Here is a 12,271-nt window from a genome sequence, read left to right as displayed (position 1 = left end):
TTGATAGATAGATAGATAGATATTTTCTTTATTTACATTTAAAATGTTATCCCCTTTCCTGGTTTTCCCTTCCGAAAACCCCCTATCCCCTGCCCTCCCCTCCCCCCTGCTCATCAACCCAACTATTCCTGCTTCCTGGCCCTGGCATTCCCCTACACCGGGGCATAGACCCTTCACAGGGCCAAGGGCCTCTCCTCCCATTGATGACCGACTAGGCCATCCTCTGCTCCATATGCAGCTGGAGCCCTGAATCCCATGTGAACTCTTTGGTTGGTGGCTTAGTCCCTAGGAGCTCTCGGGGTACTGGTTAGTTCATATTGTTGTTCCCCCTATGGGGCTGCAAACCCCTTCAGTCACCTGGGTACTTTCTCTAGCTCCTCCATTGTGTGCCCTGTGCTCAATCCAATGGTTGGCTGTGAGCATCCACCTCTGTATTTGTCAGGCACTGGTAGAGCCTCTCAGGAGACAGCTATATCAGGCTTCTGTAGTTTTGGGGACTTTAATGATTGTAATTCCACTAATTTTACTACTCTTTTTCTGTCCCGGATAGTCCTTAAAGTCAGGCTGAAGAGCTGGTGTAGTGAAGGTTTAACTAACACAGGTGTGGGGAGTTCAAAAGTGGACACTCTTAATTGGTTCCCCAAAAATATTTTTGAAGATGTATGAAATTTTTTTGAGATTTTTATGGAGTAAAGTAGCTATGTTCTATCAACCCATGTCATGTCGCTCCTGTGGTGGAGACACTGAAGAGCATGACAGACCTCCAGATTGTATTTCAGTCTATGGAACAAGGTGTGCTGGCATGACTTAGAGAGGCATGTCAGTGCCAGTTGCAAACTTTCCTGATTTGTCTCTCAAACATCATTAAAAGGTAGACATTAGCAAAAGTTAGCTTAAAAAAAAGCCTTTCGTAATTATGCAACTTTTCTCCATAATCATTTTTTGACAGTAGGGCCTTTTTAAATGTTTATTTTCAAATATACGTAGAGAATAAATGCCTACAGGCTACCATAGAGTTACACTCTGTTTTCATGCTTGGGATAGATATTCATGAGATCTGAGGCCCTCTCTGTGGCTCTATAAATTATGTCCTATGTACATTTAACATATGTGAGGTCTGCTAGCAGCCCCTGAAGACAGAAAAGACAATCCAGCTATTTGCTTGTTACGTGGGAGTCGAAGCATATTCCTCTTGAAAGAAAAGTGTTCTCCAGAGACAGCCTAGAACTGCTGAGGGTCTCATGAGTGTCAGCCAGGTCCTCTCCAAAAGCATCAGCAGGCTATATCTTAGCTGTGCTGACTCTGCCATCCTGTCAGATGGACAGGAGTCAGCTTCAAATGTAACCACTTCTGATTATTCAGTTACTGACTCTGCTTGAGATCGAAACTTACAAGTGATATGCACACCCCCACCAGGCTCCTTTTCTAAGTAGTTATTAGTGAATTGGATACACGTTTTTTAATAGGAAATTCCAAGTGAAGGTACCAGGAGTGTACTCCCTTCCTCGAAGAGTGCCCAGTTGTAAAGCTTCTCAGTGCTTGGGGTCCCTTCAGCTTGCTACTCAGTCTTGGCCATTTCATAGCTGTGCACCATGGAGGGTGTCCTGAGTAGGGTGTGAGGTGGCCTCCAAGAAGATATAAGTAAATGTTGTGCCCCCTTTGTGCTGTGTACTAGAAGGGGGACTTGGGAAGACTGAGTGATAGGGACTTAGAATTTCTAGGGCTAGATCTACATAGGGATAGGATAAATTGTTTGTTTTTAATGACCATAAGTTAATACATGATTTGGACTGTTTTCAAATAGCTTTCTGGGCTTTTATTAAGCTATAATAGCATCTTTTCAGTGTTTGCTCAGTGGTTGAGCATCCATCTGTTTTGTGCATTTGAAATTGGAGGGTTATCAAATTACAATAATTAGATGAGACCCTCATACAAGGGCTAGTAAGCAGCATGGCTTAATAGGTAAAGGCTACATACCACCAAGCCTGCCATCCCAATTCTATCCCTAGAGCCCACGTGGTGAAAGGAGAGAATCAACTCCCACAAGTTGTTCTTGGTCCTCCTGATGCACACTCTGTCTCTCTCAGAGAGCAAAAGTGACCCAGACAGACAGGGGAGAGAGGGACAGACAGACAGGGGAGATATGTGAGTATATGTGAGTGTTTAGATGATTCAGAAACACTTAAAACTCCTACAACAGAGATGGGGCTAGTACTCGAAATCTTAGCTTCCAGTAAAATTGAAATCAGCATCATTGTAAGTTATTTTTCTAAACTCAAACTATCTGTAACAGTCTGCTTAATTTTTGTAAGCAACAGAAGTTCTATAGATAGAATTATTGAGTTTGATATGGAAAGGACCGCAGTCCTGTGCAGTGGTTATTGTTACTTGTGTAAGTCTACGACGAGACCCTAAGCTTATTTCAAGGGCTTTCTAATCCAGAATCTTTTCTGGAAGGTGGCCTTTATCCATGCCACTTGTATGTGATGCGCTGTGAATTCAGCAGGTGTATGTAAATGTTACAGAGGCATCACGGACAGAGTAGCACTGGGCTAGTGAAATGTCACATTGAAGTCATAGCCAAGCACACTCAGCTCTGACACAGCATGCCGACAGTTGAATTGCAACACACCGTGGTTTTCAAGTCGGGTTTTCAGGTGGGCTGATAAGGGCGGGCTTGGGAAGCTTTTTGATTTCAGTTCCCTACTGCAAAGATCCTACTTTAGTAACTAGACCATTTCATATCGGTCTAGAGTCTCCTGCACACTGGCGAGTGCTGCACCACCGAGCTACATCCCCAGCTTTTGTTTTCAGTGCCTTTTTGGGTCAGCCTGTTAGAATTAGAAAAGATCTTCAGATTCGAAGGTTTTTAATAAAATGTAAATGTCTTCCATTTGAAACAGTTCATTTCTTGCTGATGATACGTGTCTCCCTTCCCACTTAGGTAATTTGCTGCAGGGTCAGGGATGTGCCTGTAGGGCCTTAGACAATTCCTGGTACTAGAACACATTTCCCCATTCTTGGAGTTGGCTTGTTTCAGTGTACTACCCCAGAGAATTAGTTAGAGACTCCTAAAAACCTGGTGGTTTCATGGTGTCTGTTTCTGATGTGAGGAAATAGAACAGATGAAATTATTCTACATTGAAAGAGCTTGCTCAGAAAGCTTATCCACACACTACCAAAAGCAGCTTTCTTCAGCTCAGAGTGGTGTTTTCTCGTGTGGCCATGTTACGTGTGTTCACTGTCTGCTGCCACACTGTTCACCAGAAATAGTCCATTTCCTTCCCCAGTTCAATGCGCTTAGCTTTCCTACTTAAAAATATCGATCTAGAACTGTTTTTCTGTTTTAACTTTGAAATCTCACTATTGGTGGTGCTTGTTCTCCTTGCGTGTTTTTCCCCAGGACCTCAGCCTCATGTGCGGTGTGAGGTTACAGGACGGCATCAGGTCTGAGGGCCTCGTCGACTACAGCTCTTTTGGTTCTGCAAAGCAGTTGTGATTCTAGATTTGCTTTAGTTGGCTCTGCCCACCATTTGTGGATTAAATTTGACTGCTTCATTTTATCTGAAGTAGAGGTATAGCTGAAAACTTTCTGCCTTGATGCCCCAGTTCATTAATAGAAGTCTGAGAAAATAAGGTTGCTTTCATTTATTTCATGGAACAGTTGGTTAGACCTTAGAGTCAGAATGGATTAGGGGCTTTGAATGCTTCTACAGCCTCTGTGATAAAATAAGAATATAAAATCCAGTTCACATTTAATTATCCACATTTACTACCTTACGTTCATACAAATGCACGTTCTTTTAGAATGCAATTTTATTTCTGAGAGGGAGCTAAAGAGAATTTTGGTATCCACCTAAGTTTAATTCTTGTCATGTTTGCACGAAGATGTTGAGCCACAACAGGTGGCAGGCACACTCTTCTGAGTCAGGACTCCATTGTGCTGCGTTTGTATTTCTCACTGCCAGCCTCTTTGTTGCTGTTTTAATTACAGAAACATCCAGGCCAGATTTTACAACGAGACTCTAGGTAGAATAATATCATCTAAGAAACAGTGATCTCAGATACTGAGCTGACTATCTGGAGGGGTGGGGGAGTGTCTTGTGTCTTTATCTCTGGTCTGCACTGGCAGGAGACAGATATTAAAAAGTAGGTTGTCTGGGCTGGAGACTTGGCTCAGCAGTTAAGAGCACTGACTACTTTTCCAGAGATTCTGAGTTGGATTCCCAGCAATCACATGGTGGCTAACAACCATCTGTAATGGAATCCAATGCCCTCTTCTAGAATGTCTGAAGACAGCTACAGTGTTCTCATGTACATAAAATAATGAATAAATCTTTAAAAAAAAAAAAAAGTGAGGTTGGCACACCCGCACACAGAAACTGGGGTGAAGTTTAACCAGGGCAAAAAAGTATTTGAAAGTTTATTCAACGTTGATTCCCAGTTCATTTACCACTAAATGTTTAACTGGAGCACAAATACCATCAAAGACACACAAAAACATTTTGCAGGAAGAAAACATTGCATCTGTTTACCTTCACTCACAAGAGGTGGTGAGCAATGGCTGAATCATTTTCCTAGGTATGAAATGCCTGACTGACCCTTCCAGAAAAAAAAAATTTTTTTTTAATTACTGAATATTGCCTACTGAAAAAGTAAAGGCTGAGGCAGCACATTTGATTTTAGGAAGTTAAAGTATTATATAACTCTCAACCTTCATTTTTGTAGATTTTTTTTCATCGTTTTGGCCCAGCTCAATTCTGTCACATGTCAGTGTCTTGATGGCAGGAAATACTTCTGTCAGTATTTTGTGAATATCATAATATCAGTAAGTCTCCCCATAGAATCTGTAGATTGCAAATGGTAGGAAAGACTTACAAATCAGATACCAACTAAATGGAGCTGTAACACACGAAAAATAAGAGAATCAATAGGAGTATTTTTCTAGGGAGAAGTGTGAGCCATGAGCTTAATTCAGTTGAGAAACCTGTGAAGGTTCTGGTAGCCTAACGGTCTTCTGGGTACATTGAAAGTGTGGTAGATGTGTTCCTATTGTCCAGTGCCACCAGGCAGACCCAGGACCCTGGAGGTTAGTAAAGATCCCTCCCAAGTTACAGGTGAAATTCAGAAAACTTGATGGGATGATGATATTCCAACTAGCAGAGCACTTCAGAGCAAGTCAGGTGGGCGTGTTTGAAATGGCAGTTTGAGCCCCAGGAACAGTGGGTAATAGATGCCCTGGTGACATAGGGTGTAGCATAACTCTGTTGGTTTGGGGTTTGGTTTTGGTTTTGGTTTATTTTTTGTTTGTTTGTGTGTTTGGTTTGATTTTTTGATTGTTTGTTTGTTAGGGGGTTCTGGGGGGAATTGTTGTTTTGTTTTGTTTAAGTTACTTCTACTCAGAACGGTTTCTTTAAGAAGCCTTTACTGTCAGGCGGTTGTGATATTATTTGCTTTCTTTTTTCTTCTCCCCTCCCCCCTTTCTTTTTAACCTGGCAAAGGAAAAGAATAAAGAAACAGGTTTCCTTTTTAAAGTTGCACACACTTTTGGGGGTAATAAATGAACATTTTTTTTGTTTGTCTTTTTTAGAACTGAGCTCTCCATAGACACACATAAGTAGCATAACACAGTGTCTGTCCTCAGGCTTCACTCTGTACAGTAATCAGCATAACTCCGTTCTTATTGACTGGATTTTGTCCAGGTGGGTTAACTGGGTGGGGAAAGTTGATTAACCTTAACCCTGGTACTTCTTCTCCTCCTGTTAATCTCGAAAGATACGTTCTCCTGTCTAAGTATTAAACTGTCGGATTTACTTTTTATGGAGAGGAAAGTTTTGCAATGATTGGAGTAAGAAGCTATGTAGACTTTAGTGTTTGTACACAGCTGTTGGGAAGGCCCGGGCCTCGGTATGGCGATCTGGACAAAGTAGAAGCGGAATGCTGGTTACCAGGTTTCACCTCATACTCAGTGCAAAGTGCATCTCCAAGAGTGTGGACTGGGAGCCCAAGAGCACTTTCTGCACTGTCCAGCACAGTGTCACAGCTGAAAAAAGTAGTGGCTTTTTCTTTAACTTGAAGCCACTTTGGTTAAATGTGGCAGAAGATGCTGGTTTGTCTCTGGGAGCGATCTCTGGCAGCATCATTTCTATCCAAATGCTTCCATTTTGCACAAAAACATCTTTTTCTTCTGCTGGATTTTTAGTGTTGTAAGGCGTCTGTGGTGTCTGTGCATCTTGTGAACCGTCTCCTTATTTATGTTCAGCATTCACAGCCGAACAATACCAGCAGCACCAGCAGCAACTGGCACTCATGCAGCAGCAGCAGCTTGCACAAACTCAGCAACAGCAGCAAGCAAATAGTAGTTCCTCTGCCGCCGCGCCACAGGTGAGGGCCTTGTGTCTTATGATTATCCTCGTTGTTTCCCACCAGAGTTCATCTCTAATTACCAAGTGTTGTCCTAGAACCTTGCATCTAACCAGCAGAAAAGTGGCTCTGGCCTGAATGTACAGGGTTTAGAAAGAGCATCCCAGGTGAGTATGAGAGCTGTTCATTCTGCTGCTGCCCACTACACAGAGTAGCCTAAGACCATAGTTCTCTTAGTTGTAAAGTTGCTTCTTTCTGACTCGTGGTCTGTAATGTACTGTCCCCGTCGTAAAGCCCCATGCAGCAGGTGTTCTAGTTCCAGAACTAAGCCCAAACAACCTGTTCTGCTTTTGGAAAAGTATTTGCTGTATAGATAGATTTGGGGCTGAAAGGCTGAGAATTGAGTCTTCTAAGCATCTTAAAGGAAATTTCATTTTTGAAGATTAAATAGGCCTTTTCATTTTTAAATTAAATTATGATGTCAGATCTTTTTTTAATTAAGGGATGGTTATCTTACTATTCAAAGATGCCTTTGAGTGTACAGTGGTGGATGTTAGCACTGAGGGTCTTTACAGAGAGTAGGTATTTAGAGATTAAATGGAAGAAGTTTACATATTTGCCTTAATGGGTTCGTCCAGCACTGCACTACCTGAGAAATGTGTTTTAACCTTTCAACTGGAACTTTTTGCTGTTGTTGCATTCTGTACTAATAGGCTTAATTTTGGTAATTGCTTTGTATATATTTTGTATTCCCATAGGAAGATCAAAATGTATAACCCCTTAAGTTAGACAGCTAACTTTTCAACCTTCAGACTTATGGCTATGAAAATAAAACAGATCTCATTGGTTTGCTGCTTTTAGAGCTGTGAAGCTGACTTTGATGACCTGTGTGGTGACCTGTGTTCCTCTGACTCATGCTGACGTTTGTGTTTTCCTATCAGGGTTTTGTTTCTAAGACTTTGGACTCTGCTAGTGCACAGTTTGCTGCTTCTGCTTTGATGACGTCGGAACAGCTGCTGGGCTTCAAGGTGAAAGATGATGTGGTGCTTGGGCTCGGGGTGAATGGCGTCCTTCCTGCCTCAGGTGAGGGGTGAAAGGAAGGCGTCTGCGTGACGCAGCTATATTTACATGCATACGTATTTGTACATCATGACTCAGCCACAAAACGCACAGCGCTTACACGCTTTCTTTTTCTCCCTAGGAGTATACAAGGGCTTACACCTCAGTAGCACTACACCAACGGCACTTGTACATACGAGTCCTTCGACAGCGGGTTCAACTTTGTTACAGCCTTCAAATATTACACAGACTTCGGGTTCCCACAGCACACTGAGTCACCAAGTAACTGCTGCCAGCTCTGCAACAACTCAGGTTCTGTTTGGGAACAACATCCGATTAACTGTCCCCTCATCTGTCCCCACTGTCAACTCTGTCACCCCAATAAACGCACGGCATATACCTAGGACTTTAAGTGCTGTTCCGCCATCTGCCTTAAAGCTGGCTGCTGCAGCAAACTGTCAAGTTTCCAAGGTCCCCTCCTCATCCTCTGTAGATTCAGTTCCAAGGTGAGTGGTTCTTCTAAGCTTCAATGTCTGAAATGTAAACCTAACTCTGCCTCCTGAAGTGGCTATCTATCCACCTAGGTTCTCTCGTTTCCTTCTGTGTATTGAATGAATGAACACACACACACACACACACACACACACACACGCGCGCGCGCGTGCGCATAGTCTTTGTTTATTCAAGAACTAAGCAAGTGGATGTTATAATTCAGTGTTAGTTGAATTCGGTCTTGAGACTAAGCCAGCCCACTGGGTTGGCTGGGAAAGTCAAAGTTGCTTCTGTGGCAGGGACCTCCTACTGCAGCAGTGACCTAGAAACCTCATTCCTCTCCAGTCTTGGGTACAAGGGATTCTCTTTAGCATGTCTTGTTGTGCTGTTGGTTTCATCGTAGCTTACTGTGGGACTGAAATTGGTAAACCTTCCTTCGACAGTCTGCTAGCTGCTCCCAGTAGTGGCAATGCTGGCAGACCTGGCCACATCTAATCATTGCTTTCTCTGCTCACTCACCTTCTTGAAGTTCAGTAGTTTAGGGTTTTTGTCAAGGCTCCATTTTAACTATAACTAACTATTACTTTAACTCGGTATTAACTAATTAAAGTCCTGCTGCTACAAAGTACTAGGAGAAAAAGAAACAAAGACCTGCATTATTCAGATTAGTAAGAACTAAGCTTAAAACATAGATGTGAATGTTAAAACAGTGCAGGTAATAGACAGAAGTCCTTCTAGGTGGGTCTTAGAGCAATGTGTGTTGCCCAGTTCATTGTGCAGACAATCACTATTGTTTTAAAACAAAGAGAAATATTTTCACAGCAAGGTAACTGTGAGTGTATATCAGAAATAGGCAAAGCAGAAATAAAGTTGGGAAAGATAGTGTTTAGTGGTTAACAAGTAGCTGGGTTTTCCGGGAGCGGGGGGGGGGGGGGAGGGGGCTTAGGAGTGACAGGAGGCCAGGCCTATGCTAGACTGACATTTAAACTTTTCAGCAGAGAGTATCAGGGAAGAACATCTATGTAGTAGCTTATTGGTAGCCTTTACTTTGCACATCCACAGGTCCCTGTCTACATTTATCAGGTCAGTACCAGGAACGTATTGTTGATCTGTTCATGGCTGATCAGTGGATTAGTTCCTCTTCCCCATCACCAATCATGACTTTAATTGCTGTAGAACTGGACAAATATGAGGACATTTACAGTTGATGGGACTTCTCATATCCCTGTCTCTATTTAAAAGTAGGAAACAAAGCCAGTGGACTTTTCAAAGGATACCTCTAGAACCTAGTGTTCTAGCTACTAGTCCTGTGTCTGTGTCTTACTTAGTGACATCCATTAGGACCTAGATTTAAAGTCCTGACATGTTAGATTACTGAGGTAATCAAGCTTTGGGATTGGAAGGAGAAGGTGGCTCCGGTTAAGTTGCTTGCCATCAAGCCTGGGAGCTTGAGATTGACCCACTGTATCCATGTGGAGAAGAAGAGAACCAGACCCTGCACATTGCCCTCTGACTATACAATGTAATTATGTAAAGCCCTGAGAAAATGACTCGGTGCTTGCCAGGACAGCGTGAGCACCTGAATTCATAGCCCACGGTTTTAAAGACGCTCCATGTAGTGTTGGGTGCCTGCAGTGCTTGCCCTCTGGGGTTACAGGAAATGGTGGGACAGACAGATCCCTCAACTCCATGAACTTCAGGTTTTCTCAAAAACAAAGGTGAAGATGGATAGAAGAAAGGCGCTTGCCGTCCACCTCTGGCCTCCATGTGCACACACACGCACACGCTCACATCCCAAAACGATGATAGAGGTTGGGGCCCACCATGATGGCTCCATGAGTAAAGGCACTTGCCACCAAGCCCAACAAGCCAAGTTTGATCCCAGAACCTGCATGGTGGAAGAAAAGAACTCACTCCCCAAGAGTTGAGCTCAGATACTTACATGAGTACATGTGTGCATGGACATACCTACTAAATAAGTAGATAAGTGTAAGAAGAGAAAGCAGCTGCAATTGTAACTTTCAGAGCGTGAGACGTATTGGTGTAGGGGTGTGGATCTTTGGTCAGTTGGGTTCTTGGACAGGGTTTGGCAGTGCAGTTGGCATGGAGTTGACTGTTGACCCCTGACTTACCTGATTTCTGCTTGCATGATTTTCATAATTACAAAAATGCACAATCCTTTGTCCCATTGCCCCATAAGTAATGTTTCTTCCTGTTGTTAAAGATAACTAAGGCTTTTAAAGGAAGGATGCTCTTCATTTGCCTAGTTTGTGCATGACTGTTGACTAACGGAACTTTTATCCCAACAGGGAAAATCATGAATCGGAAAAGCCAGCACTGAACAACATAGCAGACAACACAGTAGCAATGGAGGTGACGTAGCTCCTGGGAGCAGGACTGCATCCTGGGGACATGGTCAGGTGCTATGCATCAGAGCGTTGGAACGCAGGGAGTATGGAGAGCACTTGTGCGGTTCCGTGGCAGCTGTGGGGACTTGGCAGCACTGCGCATCTCTCGAATCTCTCGTGCTTCAACCTTTCTTTTCTTATTGTTAATAGGAAAAAAATCAACATCTGTAAATTAAGAATACAGCAATTATCTGTACAGTACTGCATATTTGTAATACCCTTGTATATATGTTACTTGAATACAGAACTGTTCATTTGTGATGCTTTGCACTTGGGGGCGGGGGGTGGGGGGTAACTGCAACAAGAGTGTGAGCTGTGAGATTGTGTAGCTGGTGTCATCACATCATGTGCATGGTGCGGAACCTGCTGTCTCTATTTATTGTGCCGTGTTTACAGGTTTTGTACACTGTACCCTCATTGGTTCCTGTGCTGTAGTAAATGTGTTAGGTAGCTGTGGACTCCTTGGTATTTTGTAAATGGTATAACATAACTTGGTTCCCTCTGGGTCCTTGAGTTTTCTGTGTATCATGTGAAAAAAAAAATGGTGACATACATACAGAATTTTACAAAAAAAAAAAAAAAGGCATCAGTTTTTTTAAAACGGGGAATGTACTGTTCAATGGGGATCTTCCTGGTCTACTAGCATTAGGACGCGCAACAAGCTAAAAATGAAGTCTCTTGAATTCTCCCGTCCCCGCCTGTCTGCAAGCTTGGGCGGCCCTGGTACTTAAAGCACTAATGTTATGTTGCTGCCCTACAAACAGCCCAGTCGTCCCATTTCCTTCCACACCAAAAAGTGTTAAATCAAGTACACAAACGGAGTCCTTACAACTGGAGTTTATGTTGTCTTGCCCCTTTTTTTTTTTAGCACAAAAAGATGTACTTTTATATTGTGGAATTGTTTAAAGACTTCATTCTTTACTTGTTCTTACAGAAAGGATATAGGGGAGAAGAATGCAGTAATTGCTGTCCGTGTATCGTCATTCCAGTTTGTAAAACAGCCAGCCAGCTTTTTTCCTTTTAAGATTCTCCAGAAGGCTGCGAGGCCAGAACCACAAATATCGGGTGCCTTCCTTTGGAAATATTTGACCTCTCTTCTGTGAAGAGAATGGTACTTACCAGACTACTACTGCTTTGTTAGTACCGAAGTCTGAGTGCCCAGTCCAATGGCATACGCTATCCTTAAGGTTTTTAATCCCACCTGGAAACATTGTGATAGAATTCTCACAAAATAAACCCAGGGCATTACATGTTGACAAACTAATGTGCAGTGGTCTTTGCCTTTTGTTTTCAACCCCAGAACTTTGTGTGACTTTGTTTCAGTATAGGGGCTTGGTTAGAAACAGGAAGGAAGAGCTTCAACTTCATCTTCTCAGTGATTATTTTGACATGTCTGTCTACAACAGTGAAGGAAATCCCTGCACTGATTTATAATCTCATGGAGGTGAGAGTAAATAAGATGGAAAGCAAAAAGGCAGGGTCAGTGAAGAAGCACAGAGAGCCAAGGATACTCCCAGTCAGACTGGGTCAGAGACTTGAGCAACAGCAGCTGTTGGGCAGAGAGGAGCATTGATCTGCGGACCAGGGAGCAGAGTATAGGGTCAAGAGTAGCGCGTGACACAGGGGACTCTGGGGACTCTGCCTTCTGTACAGAACCGAGCATGGAAAGGAAGAGCCCCGCTCTGCCTCAGTATCCAGACAAGTCTTCAGCAGTTGCTGACCACAGTTACCTCGGAGATAGTGTGAAGTACTTGGCTCTGTCTCTGTGCCCTCTAAAGGGCCATTAAAAGTTGCTTACTGGCCAGGCCTGGGGCAATAATCCCAACAAAGGCAGGTGGGTCTCTGAGTTCAAGGCCAGCCCAGGATATGTACAGAAACCCTATTTCTAAAAAAGAAAAAAGTTAAAATTAAAAAAATAAATAAATAAATAAATAGTTAATCTGTTTAGT

General features: G+C 43.0%; 1 protein-coding gene across 3 annotated transcripts in view; it reads left to right on the top strand.

Moving 5' to 3' along the window:
- Positions 1 to 11,586, top strand: part of Epc1 (enhancer of polycomb 1) — an 81,316-nt gene extending 69,730 nt beyond the window's left edge. For 2 of the 3 annotated variants that reach the window (XM_085833507.1, XM_029472241.2), the window contains exons 11-15: positions 6,263 to 6,384; positions 6,462 to 6,530; positions 7,305 to 7,446; positions 7,565 to 7,928; positions 10,224 to 11,586. In XM_085833507.1, coding sequence (XP_085689633.1) covers positions 6,263 to 6,384; positions 6,462 to 6,530; positions 7,305 to 7,446; positions 7,565 to 7,928; positions 10,224 to 10,296 — 770 coding nt within the window. In that variant the 3' untranslated portion in view covers positions 10,297 to 11,586. The remainder of the gene's footprint in view (positions 1 to 6,262; positions 6,385 to 6,461; positions 6,531 to 7,304; positions 7,447 to 7,564; positions 7,929 to 10,223) is intronic. The other variant, XM_021150510.3, reaches the window with a different exon arrangement.
- The last annotated feature ends 685 nt before the right edge of the window (positions 11,587 to 12,271 follow it).

Source organism: Mus caroli, unplaced genomic scaffold, assembly GCF_978045245.1.
Source record: "Mus caroli unplaced genomic scaffold, Mus_caroli_1 scaffold_19, whole genome shotgun sequence".
Classification (NCBI taxonomy): Eukaryota; Metazoa; Chordata; class Mammalia; order Rodentia; family Muridae; genus Mus; species Mus caroli.
This window is presented reverse-complemented; position numbering and strand designations above follow the sequence as displayed.